Raw genomic sequence first — 22001 nt, 5'->3', positions numbered from 1 at the left:
AAACACATTGTCCGGGGTGTTTCAGGGTATATGTCGTCAATTTACTCCCCCTCCCCGCTGTGAAAGAAAAAGGGAAAAAAATCGTTTCTTGACTTTTTAAAATGTCACCCTATGTCTACTGCATGCTGCTGGTAGACACAGTGCTGTGGCAATGAATAGCAGCATCCTCTCCCCTCCCCTCCCTGGTGGCAGACGGTACAATATGACTGCTATACATCGTCATCATCAGCCTGTGAGTGCTCCTGGCTGGCCTCAGGTGAGGTTGGCCGGGGGCACCTGGGTAAAAATAGGAATGACTCCCGGTCATTCCCGGTAGATGGTACAGAATGGCTGGTAACCGTCTTCATCATAGCAACTGGGTGCTGAGTTCCATCAGCCCCCACCCCCCCCCCTTTCATGTCTAAAGAAAAGATTCTGTACTGCCTGGACTATCATGGCAGCAGGGTGCTGGGCTCCTCTCCTCCCTACCGTTTAATGTCCTGCCTGGACTATCATAGCAGCTGGAGGCTGTCTCCCCCTCATTTTATATCACTAAAAAGTCAGTGTTTCTTATTCCTGCATTCTTTATAACTTCATTACACAAATGGGGGACACTGCCACAGTAGCCCAGAAAGGTTGGGGGAGAAGGGAATCAACGGGTGGGGTTGATTTGCAGGGGCACTCCCGTGAATGGCATGCAGCTCATCATTTCTGCAGGATCTGACACGGAGCAGCTGTGCTCTCTGGTTCTCTGATATACTGGTTCTCTAGTACACTTGCCCCATATTCTAGGCAGGACTGACTATTTTTAGATAAACCATAAAGGAGGGATTGACTCGGGGAGTCATTCCCATTTTTGTCTTTGTGCCCTCGGCCGACCTCAGCTAAGGCCAGCCAGTAGCACCCATGACAGAACGACTGATAACCAGGGCCGTAGCAATAAAGAACGTGGCCCCCTCCGAACATATGTCCGGGGCCCCTTACAATGCAGAAACTGGAATGCGGTATTTATTTTATACAATATATAGGGTTCATATTATGTATACATAGGCCTACAGTGTACATGTATTCCTTATTTACGCAAAGCGCTTCTTTCGAGCCTTGTTCTCCGCAAATTGGTTAATCAATGCGTCATAGTCCAGAGATCTGGTAATCTTGTTTTCGACTGAGATAACTGCAAGCGCAGAAAGCCTGTCATCTGTCATGGTTGAGCGCAGGATATTCTTGATCAGTTTCATTCTGCTGAAGCTCCTTTCAGCACCAAAGACAGTAACTGGTGTGGTCAGAAGAATTCTCATGCAAATGCAAAGATTCGGATATATCTCCTGAAGGCTGTTCTTGTATATGTACGTTAAAAAATTGTTTGCTGTGACAAGTCCTCTGTCTTTCTCGATGACATAAATAAAACGATTCAATTCCATTATGAGTTCGTTCGTATCAATGTCTCCCATTTTTCTTTCAAAATTTTTGCTGTGATTCTCCAGTTCATTTTCTCTGTGACACTGCTTCAGGCTGCTAGCGTTGTACAGAAATCCAAACAACTTATACCACTCCACGAGTTGGTCAAATCGCGACGAAACAGAAGCAATGGCCTGATCAGTGAGAACAAGAAAGAACTGCGATTTGAATTTTTCTTCGGCAGAAAGACGACTCGAATCATCAGCACATTCGTAATCAAACATTCTCTTCTTACATCGCACCCTGGTTTCTGGAAACACCTGCTCAATACCCATATGCTCTGCTATTTCACGTGCATTTGTGACCACAGAGTTATATCCTGTATTTCGATAGTCTTCCAAAAACTTCATTGTAGCACCGACTTCTGCCTGCAGTACGTCAATTGACACATCTGGTGACTGAATTAATTTGCTGGTTTTATTGATGTGAAATAGTATATCGTACCACGTGTACACAGTCAGAACAAAAGGCCACCTAATAACATGGTCTAAAAGCGCTCCGGCTTCTGTTGCTGTATTGCCATCTTTCTTTTCGAGCGCATATTCTCGCAAAGATGACAAAGCATTGCACAATTCTTCAAGGTGATAACACAATGGCTTCACAGTATCAATTCTCGCTCCCAACGAGTGTCCGATAACCCTTTAACAGATATTGGCATATGTTCTTGAAGTATATCCCAACATGAAGATCAAGAAGAAAAGATAACGTATATTCTGTTAATCAGACCAAAAAAGTCAATGGCATATTTCGATGACTTTGCCGCGTCTGAGATCACAAGATTCCAAGTGTGAGCTCCACATGGTACATACAAGGCATGGTCATTTATTTCTAGCATGCGGGCTTGAACTCCTTTATTCTTTCCTCTCATATTTGCACCGTTATCATAAGCTTGGCCTCTCATGTCAGCAATGTCTATTCCTAAGTTGTTTGCCTTTTAAAGAAACGCTTCCAATAAGCCCTCGCCAGTTGTATCATGAACATTAAGAAAACCAACAAACGCTTCACAAATATTGACACCATCTTCACCGTTGCATTCAACAAAGCGTAACCCCACAGACATCTGTTCTTCATGTGACATGTCGGGAGTACAGTCCAAAATAACTGAATAATATTTTGCTTTTTTAAGCTGCGCTATGTTGGCCTCTTGAATGTTACTGGCAACAAGTTGAATCAGCTCATTTTGGATCTGTGTACTGAGCTACTGAACATGTGTCTCTGCCTTCTTAATCCTCTGTAAAAGTTCGCTGAGGACAGTATCATACTTTGCAAGCAATTCAAACAGTCCCCAAAAGTTGCCATTCGAAGAATCGCTGAGCTTTTCATTACTTCCTTGAAATGCCAAGTTTCTTTTGGACAAGAAAATAATGACATCAACCATGCGTTTGACAACATTTCTCCAGAAATCTCTTTCTTTCAGAAAAGCCTGCAATTCGAGTTGGTCAATAGATGTACGGTTTACTATGCCTGATCGAAGATCAAACCATTTCACCATACAGTCTTGATGACCTTTGCCTGTTTCATGCTGCTGAAGTCTTTTTGACAGTGCTTTCCAAGCAGATGTTCCAAGACGTAGCAGTATGTCGCCAGTGCCAAATAATTTACAACAAAAACAAAAAATGGCATCTTTCTGAACTGAGTACATTAACCATGAACGTCTTATTTTCTTGCCATTTGCCATGGTTCGATAGAAATGAGTACTTGTGAACCTCCGTCCTTCCTCGTTAAATGGAAATTCGTAACTTTCATTCTGCTGCGGTGGGCCACGTGCAACAATGTCACACACTTGCCTGTCCGATATTATAGACGGCCAATCTCCTGGATCGTCAGTGGTTCAGATTCAGATTCTTCTTTCCTGGCAGCAGCTGGAATATCTGTCACAGTTTGTTTGGTAGAACAACTGGCTTCACCTTTGACGTCACTTGAAGCACTTCTGGATACTATTCTTCGCTGCTAGCGCTGTCCGTTTCATGTGCCTGTACCTGTACATTGGATTGCAGCGCAAAATACGTTGACAACTTTGGAATTTTCTCAAGTTCCTTCTCGGCATCTTTTGCTGCCTTTCGTTTACTAGCTCCGCTCTTATACATTCTCTTAGACATCACAAAGCACGCTTCTGCGTTGGAAACGATAAAAAACTAAACAACTAAATTAATAACATTTATCCGCCAACCGCCATTATGAACGCAAATACACATTCTTTGAATGGGTCCAACTAAAATTTGAAACTGACAGACAGACAACTGATGTAGCCAATAGCATTATGATGTATCATAATGACTTCACGGTTTTGTCAGTAAAACCGACACGGATTGTGCAATAGCGTCAATAAATGTCACTTACCTAGTTATACCTTAAATTTTTGTTGCCACTTTTAGGGGCCCCCTTCCTTGGGGGACCCCCTCCGGTCGGAGGGTACGGAGGGCGCTCGCTACGCCTCTGCTGATAACCGTTATCTCATTGCCAATTTACAATGGCACAGCAGACAGTACAGAACAACTGGTAACCGTCTCTGCTACTTTGCAATGGCAAATGAATACTGCTATGTAGCGCTGCAGTACCGCCTCTGTCAGCGGCATCCAGTACACATATGGTGACAGTGACAAAAGGCAAAACGGGCTCCATGGTTGCCATGCTATGGCGTCTGCCAGGACAATCCAGGGAAAAAGGGCGCAAAATGATTGTCTGCTGTTGCTTTCACAGAGGAAGGAAGGAATGATGACATTTACCCAGAATCACTAGCAACACTGTTTTTGCCCCATCATGCATTGGGATCTCAACCCAGAATTCCAATGAGCGGGGGAGACTGCGGGAACTATGGGATAGCTACGGGATAGCTACCCACAGTACAACGCTCTGGAAATCGATGCTAGCTTCAGACCATGGGCGCACACTGCCGAATTAATGTGTTTAGTGTGGCCGCGTGCACTCGACTTTATACAATCTGTTTTACAAAACCGGTTTATGTAAAATCGGAATAATCCCATAGTGTAGACATACTCCAAGTGTTAAGTCAGTCTGACAAGATTAATCAATTAGCAGCAGGATACCAAGGGAGGAGAAGTAACTTTTGAAGTGGTAAGAGAGTGGCCCATGGCACCCCACATCCTTTCATGTATTTATATCTGCTCCTGTCACTTTTACTTCATACATCTGATGAAGTGGGTTCTAGCCCATGAAAGCTTATGCCCAAATAAATTTGTTAGTCTTTAAGGTGCCACAAAGACTCCTAGTTTTTTTTGCTGACACAGACTAACACGGCTACCACTGAAACCTGTCACCATACTCTTAAGAAACTGAATTATAAAGTAAGTCTACAGTATCTGTCCACTTTATGAGAGAGAAGTAAAAGCTTGTTCTTGGGAAGGTTTTTCCAGTTTTGGTGTTGTTCTGCACATTGTTTCTATTTCATCACTCCTTCGGTCTCCCTACAGCTTCCTTCCAACAAGAGAAAAGGCAAGCACAGCCCACTTTTAAGATATATACTGCTCTTCCATGTTGCTCCCATCCCCTTTTGACCTAACATATAAGGCAACGATTCTGATGTCCAGAGGTTGTTTCCCCGATAAACCACCAGGCCAGGCCAGGCCAGCCACTACAATTTTTAAAATGCCACTAAACTCATCTTCATAGACACGAGCATGTTATCTCGCTTCAGTGCTGGTTTTGTGATTTTTGTGAACACTAGACTAGACTAAATTTGCATTTATACGGCACAACTTGTTCAAACCATCAAGTGTCACAACAGTTGTTTTTTCAAATACTTTTCCAAGACTTCTACAAACCATGGCACTCAACCCCATTTTCACAGCAGGTTAAAAAAGTATTCACAGCTTTTAGGATTAAAAAATTCACTGGCTTCAAAATAGTTAAGTCTCTTAAAAAAAACTTCTGGGTTCTTCACACCTATTGTTTCTTTCTATTTCAATAAATTAAAAACAAACAAAAACATACTTTGCTTAAGGCATCAAATCATTTTGCACAGCCTCTATGGACTGCAAAAAACTTTAAATAGAACACTATTTCAGAACTATCCTCAACTGGACACCAAATTATGAGGCTGTGGTCAGTTTACCAGATGTCCACAGCCAAAAGAAGGAAACAAAGCTATCTATTTTCAGATGGAAGGATTTCAAAAGAGTTACACTGCATCAATATATGAACAAAATTATTATGGCAAGTATAAAAATTATCACCATCTGAAACATTTTTCTCTCTAAGAAAAGTCAAGTCTTGACCAAACAAAAAAAGTCATAAGTCACCAATAAAAGATTATTTTAAGTGAGAGTTCCTTTGTTTTACCAAGACCCCCATTATTTTAACTTACATCTTGGAGGACGACACTTGGTTGATGTCAGAGGGAAATAAGCAGACTTCATCCTGTGATGCTACTATAGATCCACCCTACCCTTTGGTTCATAACACTGTGATAAGGTAACAGTATGAACATATAGCATTTAAATTAATTGTCAAAAAGTGTCTTCTTGAACAAATGCACACTAAACAGATTAGGAGAGCTCATAAATCAGTCAAACCATAGTTCATCAACACTGGAGTCAGATGATTCAATTTTTGAGAGAGACAAGCTTCAACAGCAGCAGTTGATGTAGTGCCAGAACTGCATTAACGAAGAAGGATCCTTCCAAATGCCATCAATGCCAGCCAGTGCTGCTCAAAAGAGACCCTGTGAGCTGGTTAAGTGTTTCTTTCATATGACTGATGTATTCAGCCTATACAAGTCCTAACTTACGGTTGACAAATTTGTCAATTTCTCATCTGTTCATATCCTCCTGAATCAGCATCGTTCCACAGCACCTATCATTCTGTCAATTTAGCGAACTGCTCAAATTTTGAGTGGTCATGAGTTTGGTCTACTGGACGTAGTAGTAGGCTGGGAGCCTGCACCCGTACCACTAACTGACAACCTAGGTGAGCCATAGCCCCTCTATGTTTCAAATTATCATTCTGTAAAATGGGGATAATATATACCTCTCTCTGATACTTCATGTTTTAAAAGTCTTTTGAGATTATCCAAATAAAGGCATTAAACAAAATATGCAAGTTATGCGTCCCCTCCAGCAACAGGAAAGACGCGTCTGTCTCCCTTAGCAATTCCTTCTCAACGGAGCTGCTGCAGGGCGCGGTCACCCTGGCTCCGCCCACCAGGCAGCTTGCCGCATTCCCTCTGCATTCACCTGAGGGAGGCCACACCTCCTCACTATGCTATATTTTGTAACAAGAGTTTTCCACCTGTAGTCCCAATATGCACTAGGTCATTTTCATTAACCTGGTGTCTCCATGCCACCACTATTGCCTTTAACTAGTGCAAAATAAGATGTTGTAATATCATTTGATCGTTCTGTGTCTCAAGGCAGCTCACACTTGGCACTCCTCCTGATGGTATGCTGCAGTAGCACATCTATTTATAGGCAGAACTGAACTCAACAGCCAGAACAAACAGGAGAGGGTGTGAACTGAAGCGTCAGCATTTCAGAGGTCCCCTTGGTTTAGGTTTAAGACAGGCAAAGTGCCTGCATTACCCTGGTGTAAAGCTGGACGTCCTTTTCATATATTTTAACCTGGGTACTAAGAGCAAGCAATGAACAGAGGCATGTGGGAGAGAAAGTCGTCTGACGTGGATATACGCTAACATCAAACCAGCTCTTTCAACTCCAAATTATACTGATTTAAAGAAATCTGCACAGTGAACATATGTCAGAAACAAAAAACAGAATAGTAGCAAACTGAAAAGAATCTGAACAGTCTACGCATGCACTATCCTGCCACAGAGTTTGCTGGTAGCAGCAGCTTCCTCTCTTTCAAATAGCTGACAGCCTCACTTTCACAAGCCAAGACCAGCGAGTTGTTACGATCAGACCTATTAACATATTTCTATTTGTTTTGTTTAAAAAGCCAGAGTTTTATATAAAGTTCAGCAAGTAAATTCTGAAGCTGGTTCTTACCACCCCAATTAGGTCTCCTCGCCCATATTCACCAGTCAGTTGTTTTTTCCCATCATCCATCCTAATGACAGAACGAAGTCGACCATTCAGCACAATATATGTGCAGTCTGACTTGTCACCCTGCCTGGGAGAGAACAATCCATACTATGAATTAGTGGGTGTCTGTTCTCAGCAAATACATCCAAAAAAATAATTAACTAATCAGTTCTATGTAAACCTCCCCATCATCCCTTGGTAGCTCTGCTCTCTGCAGAGATGAGAGAAAAAACATTTACTGAAGAATTAAAACAACAACCACCTGACCACAGATTTGTCAAATGCAACTTGCAAACACCTTTCATTTTTGACGATATACAATTAACAACTGGCTGGTTTTAGGTCACCAGGCAGACAGCTGGAATTTGAACATACCCTAGCAAAGCAAACAGGTTACAGGAAAATAGTTGAACAGTGGGAATAAGACAATTGTGCAGAGAGAAGAGAACAAACTGTGTGGGTGGGTGGTTTGACTCAAACCTCGGCCTCCTCTTCTGGTGGGAGAACCTGTGCATGGTGTGAAGCTGTAGCCTCTGCCTGGGTTCAAGCCCAACTGTAGATATGGTAGAATGCTGTTTGGCATTCAGGTCTCCAGCACAATGAAGGATACAAGCCGGGCTTAAACCTTTGGTATTAGAACCAATACTAGAGTATAGCCCGGCTATATGATTTCATGCACTGGCCTAGTAATGACATTGCAAAAGCAGTAACAAAAAATTAGAATTGCAGTTACCTGCTATTTATACTAATTGCAGATCAGAGCTTTGTCCTCCCAGCCACTGCTTTCATGCAGTGGATCAAATTTATACCACAGATAACTCTATAAAACTAATGGAGCTATCCAAGGAGGAATGTGGCCCAGTATATATATTAAGTGCTGTAAAATGAGTTTTACCCAACTGAGTTCCCTTTCAGTTGGTTTATTTCAGACTGTAAGCTTCCTGAGGCAGAGACGTGTTTTTACACTCTGTACACTGCAGAAGACTTTACTGGCAAACAAAACCTGTCTATATGAATTGTTATTGTTTCAGTTTTTGTTATCTGTTCTGCTACATCAGAAAGGTACCAAAGAATTTAAACCAAAGCAGATGCAGAATCCCATTCTCACTAATATAAATGAAAACCACAAAGAATACGGTTACCCACCTTTTAGTAACTGTTGTTCTTCGAGATGTGTTGTTCATGTCCTCAAAGTAGGTGTGCTTGCACCGCGTGCATGCCACCTGGAAGATTTTCCCCTAGCTGCGCCCATAGGGTCAGCCCTGGCACCCCCTGGAGCGGCACCACTACGGAGCCCTATAAAGGGGCCCACCGACCCTCCACCCCCTCAGTTCCTTCTTGCCGGCACTCCGACAGAGGGGGCAGGAGGGTGGGTATTGGAACGGACATGAACAACACATCTCGAAGAACAACAGTTACTAAAAGGTGGGTAACCATTTTTTCTTCTTCGAATGGTTGTTCATGTCCACTCAAAGTAGGTGACTCACAAGCCTAACCTTAGGTGGTGAGGTCTGAGGTCACTGCCGACTGGAGCACTGCATGACCAAAGGCGGCATCATCCCTAACCTGGTGCGTGGTGGCATAGTGCGACGTGAATGTGTGGATGGAGGACCACATGGCAACTCTACAAATCTCCTGAGTCGGAATCTGAGCCAGGAACGCCACGGATGAGGCCTGCGCCCTGGTAGAGTGGGCCGTAACCAGAGGAATAGGGGCTGTAGCTATACAATAGCATTCTCGTATGCAGACCGCGATCCATGAAGAGATCCTCTGAGAGGAGACCAGGAGCACCTTCATTCTATCTGCCACCGTGATGAAGATCTGGGTCGACCGTCTAAACAGCTTTGTCCGTTCAACATACAAGGCTAGGGCCCTGCAGACATCCAGGGAATGCCGCCTCCGCTCCTTACCAAAAGAGTGTGGCTTTGGATAAACCCCTGGTAGGAAGATACCTTGTCCCATGTGGAATTGGGAGATGACCTTGGGGAGGAAAGCTGGGTGAGTTCTAAGTTGGACCTTGTCCTTATAGAAGACAGTGTACGGGGGTTTGGACGTCAGCGCCCTGAGCTCCGATACCCTCCTGGCCAAGGTGATCGCTACAAGGAAAGCAACCTTGTATGACAGGTACAGCAGAGAGCATGAAGCCAGGGGCTTGAAGGGAGGCCCCATGAGGGCGGAGAGGACCAGGTTGAGGTCCCAGGTAGAGGCTGGTTGACGGACATGCGGAAACAGCCTGTCCATGCCCTTGAGGAAATGACCAACCAGTGGGTTTGCGAACACCGAGGTGCCCCTCTCTCCTCGGTGGAAAGCCGAGAGGGCCGCTAAGTGAACTCGAACTGAGGAGAGGGAAAGGCCCAACTGTCTCAGGTGGAGCAAATAGTCTAAGATAATGGGAATCGGGACCCACAACGGCTTCTGCCCTCGCTGACTGGACCAGATGGAGAAGCGTTTCCATTTGGCCAGGTAGGTGGCCCTGGTCGACGGTTTTCTACTATCGAGCAGCACTTGTTTGACCTGTTGGGAGCATTGCATCTCCACCGGGTTCAACCATGGAGCATCCAGGCTGTGAGGTGGAGTGACTGCAAGTTCGGGTGGCGGAGGCAGCCCTGGCCCTGCGTGATCAGGTCTGGCAGCAGGGGCAGCGTCAGGGGCGCTTGGATGGACATGTGCAGGAGCAACATGTACCAATGTTGACGCGGCCATGCCGGTGCTATCGGGATTACATGGGCGTGATCCCTGAGGATCTTGAGAATTACCCTGTGTATCAAGGGGATTGGAGGAAAGGCGTCCGACAGAGACCCCGGGCTCTGGCCCCGGAGAGAGCAAAACCGCTGACACTTCCTGTTTTCCTTTGAAGCAAACAGGTCTAACTGGGGACGACTCCAGAGCCGGAAGATTGAGTGCACTACATCCCGACGAAGGGACCACTCATGACCCCGAAAGAGTGCCTGAGGGTGTCCGCCAGACCGTTCTGTTCCCCCGGGAGGTAGAACGCCATCAGAACGACGATTCTGAGATTGGTAAGGGCGCGGGGCCACTTGTGGCCTAAACTGCCTACGTTGGGTTGCCGGGGTATGCAGGCCCAGTGAGCGAAGCGTAGCCCTTGAGTCCTTTAGGCTATGCAGACGCTTGTCCGTTTTGTCCGAAAACAGGGTCTGCCCTTCGAAGGAGAGGTCCTGGATAGTCTGCTGGACCTCATAGGGGCCCGAGACCTGGAGTCAGGCTCCCCGCCTCATGACCAGGCCTGTTGCCATGGAGCGTGAGGCCGAGTCCGCTGCATCCAGGGCACCTGAAGGGAGGCTCAGGATATGAGCTTTCCCTCTTTCACCAACGCCGAAAACTCTGCCCTCGAATCCTAGGGAAGAAGCTCAGTAAACTTCGACATGGCCAAACACGTGTTATGACCATATCGGCTTACGACAGCCTGTTGGTTGGTTATTCATAGTTGAAGGTCTGCCATGGAGTACACCTTTCTACCAAAAAGGTCGAGCCTTTTGGTATCCCTGTTCTTTGGCGTCAACCCTTGAAACCCCTGACGCTCCCTTTGATTGGCCGTGTCTACCACGAGGGAGTCCGGGGAAGGGTGAGTGTACAAATGCTCACGCCTCTTCGAGGGCACAAAATAACACCTCTCTGTTTTCTTGGCAGTAGGGGCCAATGAGGCTGGCATTTGTCATAAAGTGCGAGACGTATCCTCTATGGTCTTGACCAACAGTAGGGCCACCCTGGATGGTCCCGATGGAGTCAGGATGTCCACTACCAAATCTATGTACACCTCAATTTCCTCAGCCTGGATTGTGAGGCTTTGAGCTTCTCACCTGAGCAGTTGCTGAAGGATCCTAGTGTCTTCCAGGGCCGGTGCCATGGCTGTGCCCACAACCGCCTCATCCAGGGAAGAAAAGGAGGAAATCACTTGAACCGGCCCATCCTCCAGCGCTTCCAGCCCTTCGGGGTCCGGTGGCACACAGTACAGAGGTTGCGGGCCGGGGCCGGTTCCAGTTCCAAATGCGGCACCGCGGCCAGTATCGGGGTCACCAATGAACGGCTTGGCGTGTCTGGCAGCACCTGTTGAGCCCGAATCGTGGTCGCCGCCGGTGCAGATGCCTGCCTAGCGGGTGCTGAACTTAGATGAGGCACACCCCTGCCCAGCGACGGTAGAGGAGGCAACTACGCCGGGGCCATCAATGCCGAAGAGATTGAGGCCGATCTGGAGCGAGGACCAAACGCCTGGTCCACCAACTGGTGGTAGGCCCAGGCGGTTCAAAACCGCCACTGGGAGGACGGTTGCCATTGCTGCTGCCACTGTGGTGGGTACCCCCCCAAAGATGGCCTCCTGTTCCGCGACCAGCTGGAGCCTGCCTCTGAGTCTGAGGTCTCTGAATAAGAGGACCGGGGGGGGGGGGGGGAGTGGCACCTGTCATTGCCGGAGAATGGCGCGGAGGCGGGGAGCTGTCTCTCTGGTCCGGTGGCGCCCGGGTGGCGCGGGATGGAGAGGGAGGAGACAGCATGGCCAGCTTGCCCCTAGACTGTACTGGGAGACGAGCTATGGTCGGCAACTCCCTGTCACGATGCGGGGAGGCCGGTACCGGGAGTCTGAGCAGGTCTGAGGTCACCTTGAATGCCTCCGACGTTGAAAGGGGATGCACGTCTCCGCTAAAGCCCGAGGATGTTGGTTGCTCCGGACTCGACCACCTTCTCTCCGGTGCGGGAGTCGACAGAGCAGCCGGGGTCTGTAGCCCAGCCTGTCCACTTGTACCTGTGGACGGCGTCGGCCTGTGGAGGTCCTGGCGGGGCAATCACTCCCTCACCAACCTCTTCTTCTTAGTGGGCACCAGGGAGGGGGAGCGGTGCCGCACCAGGGCTGACTTCTTATGACCCGACTCCCTCCGGTGCCAGGTTTTGGAGGATTTGGGCTGGGCCCTAACTCTTGATGTCGGTGCCGGGGCGCTCCGCACCGACGATGACATGCTGGGCACCGCGTCGGCTGGCTCTGGGTCCGAAGGTGGCCGCAAGGCAGCCTCCATCAGAAGAATTCTAAGTCTGTGTGCTCTGTCTTTGCAGGGGCCTCCATCCCAGAACTCTCAAATAATGCACCAGTCCCTTTGGTGGCTCTCCCTGAGGCACCTCAAACAAGCAGAGTGCGGGTGACTCTTTGGCATGAACTTTCCGCAGTCCTTGCAGAGTTTAAACCCGGGAGACCCGGGCATGGCCCGGTGGGGCGACGAGTAGGTGTGGGGAGACCCCCCAACAGCAAAGAACTATGTACAACTAATCTAGATAGACTGACTAACTATATACACGAGGTTTATGGACACTGCTAAACTTGCTATCAGCAAGCGAAGTTCCAGCTAGACGTCACCAGAGGCGGGAAGGAACTGAGGGGGTGGAGGGTCGGCAGGCCCCTTTATAGGGCATCGTAGTGGCGCCACTCCAGGGGGAGCCAGGGCCGACCCTACAGGTGCTGCTAGGGGAAAATCTTCTGGCTAGTGTGCACACGGCACACGCACACCTACTTTGAATGGACATGAACAACCACTCGAAGAAGAACTGAAAAGTCCTTAAATACTACGCTGATGGGCACAAGAGAAACCCCTCAAAAGGTGGACAGATGAACCCTTCATACACTTGTTGATGAGCTTGCCCCAGTGAGCAAGCAGTGTGACTCCACAGGGGATGACAGTTAGGTAAAGCCAGGGGTCGGCAACCTATGGCACGCATGCCAAAGACGGAACACGAGCCGATTTTTAATGGCACACTGCTGTCTGCTGGGATTCCAGCGTGCCATTAAAAATCCTGCCAGCGCAGCAAGCCGCAGGGTCCGTGCTCCCAGGACTGAGCGTCCGGCTGAGCGCAGCAAGCCGCCAGCCCCTCCCCTGCCTTCCCGTCCTTCCCCTGGAGCCCTGCCGCGGCACGCGCAGTGCTCTGGGGGCTGGGGCTGTGCGCTCCTGTGGGGCAGTGTTTGGCTCTGCGGGGAGGGAAAGACGCTCTCCACTCATCCAGAGCCCTGCCACGGCGCGCATGGGGCAGCGTATCTGGCTCTGCTTGGAGCCTCATGGTAAGGGGGCGGGGGGGGCAGTCAGGGGACAGGAGGGCAGGGTGGTTGGAAGGGGGTGGGATCCCGAGGGGGGGCGGTGGCTAGTGGTGGGGGTCTCTGGAGGGGGAAGTTAGGAAGCATGGGGGGGACATCGGAGTCCCAGAATCTGTTAGGGGGTGGGGGATGGATAGGGGTCAGGGCAGTCAGGGGACTGGGAGCAAAGAGGGTCTGGAGGGGCAGTTAGGGTGGGGGGTCTCTGGAGGGGGTGGTAAGGGAACAAGTAGCTGGGGTGGTTGGATGAGTCAGGAGTTCTGGGGGGGCCTGTCAGGAGGCGAGGAGCGGTTGGGGCAGGCAGGGAGTGGGGGGTGGGGGTTGGATGGGTCGGGAGTTCTGGGGGTCCTGTCAGGGGGCGAGGAGTGGTTGGATAGGCATGGGAGTCCCAGGGGTCTGTCTGGGTGTGTGTGGGGGTGTGGATAAGGGTCGGGGCAGTCAGGGGTCAGGTAGGTTCCTAAGGGGATAGTCAGGGGACAAGGTGCAGGAGGCTTAGCTGGGGATAGGGTCCTGAGGGGCAGATAGGGTCCCAGGAGGGGGTAGTCAAGGGACAAGGAGTGGGGGGGGCTGAGGGTTTGGGGGGGTAGTCACCCAACCCTCTGCCCTGAGCCTTGACCCCTCCCCACACACACCCAGCCCTCTCCCCTGAGCCCTGCACCTCCACACATACCACAGGCCCCTGCCCTGAGCCCAGTACCTCCCTCATACACACCCAGCCTTCTGACTCCTTCACCCCCCACACGACCCCAGCCCTAATTCTGGCACCCTCACACATACCCAGCGCCCCCTGCCTTGACACCTGCCCTCTCCTCACATGCTCCCAGCCCTCTACCCTGACTACTGTACCCCCACACATCCCCAACCCCCCTACATCCCATGCACCCCGCACATCCCCCCCACCCTGAGAACCAAACAGGAGCTCCTGCAGCCCCCCCATTCCCACCAGTACCCCCACACCGAAACTTCCTGCCCCAACCCTGAGCCCTCTTCCTCATTCTAGCTCCTGGCCAGACCCTTCACCCCCAGCCCTGTGCTCGGTCCACTCCCACCCTCAGCTCAGTGCAGAGAGAGGAAGAGAATGGGCCAGAACCAGGGAGAAAGTAGGTCCCCACTGTATGTGGGCAGGGCCGGGACCCCAGGCTGGCAGCAGGGTGAGTGGGTCCAGCAGCTGGGATCCCAGCTGGCAGGAGCCGGCAGATGGAACCCCTGAGCGGCAGTGGGCTGAGCTGCTCAGTTCACTGCCGGTCTGGGGTCCCGGCCGCCGGCCCCGCACAGCCTGCTGCCAGTCTGGGGTTCTCACTGCCGGACCCTTCCCAGCTGGGGTCCCGGCCGCTGGCCCCACACAGCCTGCTACCAGCCTAGGTGAACAGAACCCCAGACCAGCAGCAGGCTGAGCCGGCCGGTGGCATAAAATCAACATTTTAATTTAATTTTAAATGAAGCTTCTTAAACATTTTGAAAACCTTGTTTATTTTACAATACAACACTAGTTTAGTTATATAATATATAGACTTGCAGAGAGAGACCTTCTAAAAACATTAAAATGTAGTACTGGCATGCAAAACCTTAAATCAGAGTGAATAAATGGAGACTTGACACATCGCTTCTGAAACGTTGCCGACCCCTGGGTAAATCACTCTTATTTATGTATTACTTTGAAACTTTTGATATCATTCCCGCAGGGATATTGGGACTTACAAAACATGGGCCATTTTGCTCACATCTCACCTGTAAACAGCTCGTCCAGCCTCCACTTCCATCCAGTCCAAGGCAAAGTCAATCTGCCTCACAAATGAGGACATCCTCTTTACAACACTGTGGGCCATACCCAGCACTACACTTGGCTGCACCCGCATTATTCTAGAAGAGAAACAAACACAAAGCCACCTAAACACTTCATTCGACAGAAACAAACTCAGATGCCTTTCTCAGAGCAAACCTCAGTTGCTGCAGGTGCAACACACAGCTTCACAAGGAGAATCAGTTTAACGGGTTTTCACTTTCAAAATGGAATAAAAATACAATCTACATAAACTACTGGTCCCTTGGTGCCAAGACTCCAGTTTTCCATGGTACATTATACACTGGCCTCCCCCTAGTTCCTCCCTCCCTCACACAAACTGAAGTGTTTAAGGAGATTCTCTCTCTTTATGGAAAGCAGCACACTACTGCATTTTACAAATCTCATGGCCTTGAGCGCTTGGACGTGTCGTGTAGACAACCCCTGAGAGTTTTACTGAGTTTGGCCAGTTGACTATGATCTTAAAAATAAAATTAAAAAGACGGAGACCTGCACCCTGGATGACACAGTGCTCACTATGGGAATTTCAGTGGCTTTAAGTGGTAATTAAAGCCCAGACACTCAAAACAATTGACCCTGAGAGCAATAAAGTTAGCCATCCACAGAAGGAGTGGGATAACAGCTAGTTCCATCAGACTCTGACAAAGCAGCATACCTCTACAATGTCCCCGACTTTGGAAATGGCTGCATGGCAGCTAGAAGTGAGCCCTGGAACACAGACTTGCGAAGCAGGGCTTGAGCTAGCATGCTACAAATAACAGTCCCATGGAAAAACCTAAACTTAGTAGTCCTGTGCCAGGCCTACTTTCTTCCGGGGAACTGGCAAGCAGCAGTCTGCATTGGGGCTGGGCTGGTCTGCTGGGAGAGCAATACAGCAATACACAAACAATCCAGGAAGTTTTTGGAGAATGTTGGGGACAACTTCCTGGTACAAGTGCTGGAGGAACTGACATGGAGCTGTGCGCCTCTTCACCTACTGCTTACAAACAGGGAAACATTGGTAGGGGAAGTAGAAGTGGGTGGCAACCTAGGCAGCAGTGACCATGAGATAGTTGAATTCAGGATCCTGACAAAAGAAAGGAGAGTAGCAAAATATGAAGCCTGGACTTTGGAAAATCAGACTTTGATTCCATTAGGGAGCTGATGGGCAGGATCCCCTGGGAAGCTAATATGAGGGGAACAGGAATCCAGGAGAGCTGGCTGTATTTTGAAGAAGCCTTACTGAGGGCGCAGGAACAAACCATCCCGAAGTGCAGAAAGAATAGCAAATATGGCGGTGACAAGCTTGGCTTAACAGTGAAATCTTTGGTGAGCTTAAACTCAAAAAGGAAGTTTACAAGAAGTGGAAATTTGAACAGATGACTAGGGAGGAATATAAAAATATTGCTCAAGCATGCATGGGTATAATCAGGAAGGCCACAGCACAATTAGAGTTGCAGCTAGAAAGAGATGTGAAGGGCAAAAAGAAGGGTTTCTATAGGTATGTCAGCAACAAGAAGGTGGTCAGGGAAAGTGTGGGACCCTTACTGAATGAAGGAGGCAACACAGTGACAGATGTTGTGGAAAAAGCTGAAGTACTCAATCTTTTTTTGCGCCTCGGTCTTCACAGACAAGGTCAGCTCCCAGACTACTGCACTGGGCAAAATGGTATGGGGAGAAGGTGAGCAGCCCTCAGTGGAGAAAGAACAAGTTAAGGACTATTTAGAAAAGCTTGATGTGCACAAGTCCATGGGTCCAGATCTAACGCATCCAAGGGTGCTCAGGGAGCTGGCTGATGTGATTGCAGAGCCACTGGCCATTATCTCTGAAAATTCGTAGCGATCGGGGTAGGTCCCGGATGATTGGAAAAAGGCAAATGTAGTGCATGTAGTGCCCATATTTTTAAAATGGAAGAAAGAGAACCCAGGGAACTACAGCCTCACTTCAGTCTCTGGCAAAATCATGGAGCAGGTACTCAAGGAATCCATTTTGAAGCACTTGGAGGAAAGGAAGGTGATCAAGAACCATCAGCATGGATTCACCAAGAGCAAGTCACGTCTGACCAACCTGACTGCCTTCTATGATGACATAACTGGTTCTGTGGATATGGGGAAAGCAGTGGACGTGATATATCTTGACTTTAGTAAAGCTTTTGATACGGTCTGCCATAGTATTCTTGCCAGCAAGCTAAAAAAGTATGGTTTGGACAAATAGACTACAAGGTGAATAGAAAACTGGCTAGATTGTTGGGCTCAACAGGTAGCGATCAATGACTTGATGTCTTGTTGGCAGCCAATATCAAGCAGAGTGAATCACAGAAGATCAGGGTTGGAAGGGACCTCAGAAGGTCATCTAGTCCAACCCCCTGCTCAAAGCAGGACCAATCCCCAGACAGATTTTTACCCCAGTTCCCTAAATGGTCCCCTCAAGGACTGAACTCACAATCCTGGGTTTAGCAGGCCAGCGCTCAAACCACTGAGCTATCCCTCCCCCCAAGGGGTTGGTCCTGAGGCTGGTTTTGTTCAACATCTTTATTAGTGATCTGGATGATGGGATTAATTGCACCCTCAGCAAGTTTGTAGATGACACTAAGCTCACAGAAAAGGTAGATATGCTAGAGGGTAGGGACAGGGTCCAGAATGATGTAGACAAATTGGAGAATCGGACCAAAAGAAAGGTTTAACAAGGTCAAGTACAGAGTCCTGCACTTAGGAAGAAAGAATCCCATTCAAACGTTACAGGCTGGAGACCGACGGGCTAAAATACAGTTCTGCAGGAAAGGACCTGGGGATTACAGTGGACGAGAAGCTGGATATGAGTCAGCAGCACGCCATCGTTGCCAAGAAGGCCAATGGCATATTGGGCTGTATTAGTAAGAGCATTGCCAGCAGATCAAGGGAAGTGATTATTCCCCTCTATTTGACACTGGTGAGGCCACACCTGGAGTACTGCATCCAGTTTTGGTCCCCTCACTACAGAAGGGATGTGGACAAATTGGAGAGCTTCCAGCAGAGGACAATGAAAATTATTAGGGAGCTGGGGCACATGACTTTCGAGGAGAGACTGAGGGAACTGGGGTTATTTAGTCTGCAGAAGAGAAGAGGAGGGATTTGATAGCAGCCTTCAACTGCCTGAAGGGGGGTTCCAAAGAGGATGGAGCTGGGCTGTTCTCAGTGGCAGATGACAGAACAAGGAGCAGTGGTCTCAAGTTGCAGTGGGGGAGGTCTAGGTTGGATATTAGGAAACACTATTTCAGTAGGAGGGTGTTGAAGCACTGGAATAGGTTACTTAGGGAGGTTGTGGAATCTCTATCCTTATAGATTTTTAAGGCCTGGCTTGACAAAGCCCTGGCTGGGATGATTTAGCTGGTGTTGGTCCTGGAGCTTTGAGCAGGGGATTGGACTAGATGACCTCCTAAGGTCTCTTCCAAACCAAATATTCTATAGTCCTTTCCTCAGGGAACAAAGGACAGGGGTCTGTGCCATCTACTGAGCTGTTCTCTTCCCTTTTTAACTGCCCCTCCATCACCTGACAGAGTGCAGGTGTAACAGGGTGAGGCTCAGTGGGCCCACAGCAGCCCATTAACCCTTGCTGACCTAGAGCGGGGTTAATTTATCCCATCACATAGCCATAAAACAGACAAACATCAGTTTCCAGGTCACATTACAGGAGGCAGGTATGTGTTTGGCAAAGGTAAAAGTGGTCATATTAGCCTGCTACCAACTAGGTAAAATCAATGGTGAAATTAGAGTTTAGTTTATAGAAGGGCTTTGCTCCAAATACACTCACCATGACAGAGGCAAGCCACAAGCAACCAGTGAAATCTCTTTAAAGTACACGTGTAGTGGAAGCCACTGCAGCACCACCACTAGGGTCAAAGTAGCATAAATGTTTCCATATTAACCACTTGTTTTCCATTGCTCATAACTTTCCAAAACATTTCCAATTTTTTTTTCTCCTGCTAATAGACCACCTTAATTTATTATCTTGTTATAGTTACTATCACAACACGCATTTTTCATGTTCTCTGTGTGTGTATATATATCTTCCTACTGTATTTTCCACTGCATGCATCCGATGAAGTGGGTTTTAGCCCACAAAAGCTTATGCACAAATAAATTTGTTACAAGTAATCCTCATTCTTTTTACAATTCAAAAGTTAAACTCGTATTACTTCTCAAACAAAAACTTGTTAGAAAAACTAATATATACTAACTTCCCTTCAAAGGGGACAGTGTAAATACTGAAGACAGTATGTGTATTTAAATTATGTCTTGGAGAAAGATTAAACCCAGATACAGTACATATGGATGCAATCGCAAAGAAAAAGCAATTAGAGTTAACAGCAGCTCAGCAACACCTGGATCCATAAATAGTCATATTCGCTAATGGCTGTTCTTAAATGACAGTGAAAGTTCTCTTTCACATGATCTGAACATTCTGCTTTGGCTGAAACAGACACACTCAAATCAACAAGAGACCATTTTCAAAAGTTACTTAGGAACCTAACTCCCACCTGACTTTCACGGAGACTAGGCCCTGATCTACACTGGGGGCATGTGAAGTGAGGTATTCGTCTTATCAGCGAAGAGCTTGGAGCCCTGGAATGGGAGATAATGAGTGGTTGTCTGACAGTGTTCCCTCTAGTTTTTCCGACCCATGTGTGGAATGAATTGTATGTGCACCAATATGGAGGTGCTATGTCACACACACATCACCTCCATATTAGTGCACATAACACATTTCATGTGGTGGAAGTGGGGCCAAGGGGTTTGGAGTGTGGAAGGGGGCTCAGGGCTGGAGCAGAGGGTTGGGATGCAGGGATGTGAGGGCTCTGGTTGGGGGTGCAGGCTCTGGTGTGGGGCCGGGGATGAGGGGCTCAGGGCTGGGGCAGAGGATTGGGGTGCAAGGTTGTGAGGGCTCTGGCTGGGGGTATGGGCTCTGGGATGGGGCCGGGGAGGAGGGGCTCGGGGCTGGGGCAGAGGGTTGGGGTTCAAGTTCTGGGCTGGGGCCGGAGATGAGGAGTTTGGAGTACAGGCTCCCCCCAGCTCTCTCGCTCTCTCTCTGCAGCACCACCTGGACTGGCGGGGGAAGGGGCAAGTCTCCCTGCTGCGGCAGCTCTGGAGCTGGAGCCACGGGACAGGTATCCCTCCTCCGTCAGGTCCGGGATGGGACTGGGTATAGTGCAATCTTGTGGCGGTCTACACTATTACATTCACCACTTTTACAAGACTAGGATAAATTTTGCACAGCATATGCCTTGTGAGGTATCATTTGAAAAGTCATAGTCTGCTGAATATCATTATCCTGTGGAAATATGTGTAGCAACACTATATGTGAAGTTATCAGACTCTACTGTATGATTGTTACTGAAACATGCTGTCCACAAACCAGTTTTTCAGAGACAAAGACACACTGGTCCCAGACAGGTGTCAAAGAGTTATCACCAGCAGGGGGAAAGGTGACAACAAGAAATTTACATTCCATCATAGATACAGTTCAAATCTCATGTCCACAAGAGACAGACATTTTGTCACCATGACTCAGCAAGGATGTTTCTAGCACAAGAAACTGAATTAAAAAGAGGGGAGGAAAAGGCTTGTCTTCACTCCTCCTCCCATCTCTCTGCCCATGACATCAATGAATACCTGAAGGACACTGAACAGGGAGGGATCCCAAGCTGAAAGGAGACCCAGCCTGTGAAATTTACTGCAGTGTATGGTGAGGAAAACCCTCACTTTGAATTCTGTTAGTTTAAATTAGGCATTAGCTCGCTTTTTACTTGTTTTCTTTGTAACCAAACCTGACTTTTATGCATCATCACTTCTAATCACTTAACACTTATTTTTATGTAGTTAATAAACTTGTCTTATTGTTTTATCTTAACGAGTGTGTTTGGATTCAAGTGTGTGGGAACCTCCATTTGGGATAATGAGGCTGGTGCATTATGATTTTCCTTCGATGAAACGACAGATTTTCTATGAGCTCATACTATTCAGAAGGGTACTGAGCAGTGCAAAACGCACATTCCTGGAGGGACAAGGCTGGGACTAGGAATTTGCAGGTGACATCCGGATGTAATTTATGAGTGACTGGTCATAGTGCTCATGTATTTAGCTGCAAGTGAATTTGCATGCTGAAGGCTGTGTGAACAGGGCAGGTGTGGTTGTTCTGACAGCAAAGCAGTGTGTGGCAACCCAACCTAGAGAATTAAGGGGACAAACTGTTCAACAGTCCAGACCGCACCCTAGGCAATGTCACAAGTCTATAGCTCTGTCCTCGCTATTAGCTGATCTTCACTGATGCTGGCTTGAAACTGTTCTTTTTGTTCAGCTGGCAACAAGTAAATAAAGGCATAACGTTTCTGATAATTGGTGTGGTCATATTTCGCCATTAGGGCCTGGTAATTTGCACTCCTGATCTGCAGGGTTGCAGAGGAATAGGCTTTTCTGCTGAATAGCTCAAGGTTTTTCTAGTCCTTGTCATAAGGGATAGACTAAGTATGATGCTGTCTTCCACATGCTTTTATGGCATATATGACTATGAAATTCGATGAGGGGTGTGAAAATAGAAGTCCACATCCTTGGACTTGGACATAATTTTTTTTAATCTGTCCTTTTGCATATCAGTGCTATGGAAGCTAGCATTTATCAAATAATCTTGGTGGGATCCAAGAGCACTGCACTGACTGGGAGGGCAATCC

At 48.0% G+C, this 22001-nt stretch overlaps 1 protein-coding gene across 11 annotated transcripts in view; it reads right to left on the bottom strand.

The window, feature by feature from the left end:
• The window catches only part of PNPLA7 (patatin like phospholipase domain containing 7), a 387559-nt gene that overhangs the window by 224548 nt on the left and 141010 nt on the right, over positions 1–22001 (bottom strand). For all 11 annotated transcript variants that reach the window (XM_030535369.1, XM_030535370.1, XM_030535368.1 and 8 more), the window contains 2 exons: positions 15247–15378; positions 7398–7521 (listed from right to left, as the gene is read on the bottom strand). In XM_030535369.1, coding sequence (XP_030391229.1) covers positions 7398–7521; positions 15247–15378 — 256 coding nt within the window. The remainder of the gene's footprint in view (positions 1–7397; positions 7522–15246; positions 15379–22001) is intronic.

Source organism: Gopherus evgoodei, chromosome 16, assembly GCF_007399415.2.
Source record: "Gopherus evgoodei ecotype Sinaloan lineage chromosome 16, rGopEvg1_v1.p, whole genome shotgun sequence".
Classification (NCBI taxonomy): Eukaryota; Metazoa; Chordata; order Testudines; family Testudinidae; genus Gopherus; species Gopherus evgoodei.
Note: the sequence above shows the minus strand (reverse complement) of the source record. Positions and strands in the feature narration are given on the sequence as shown.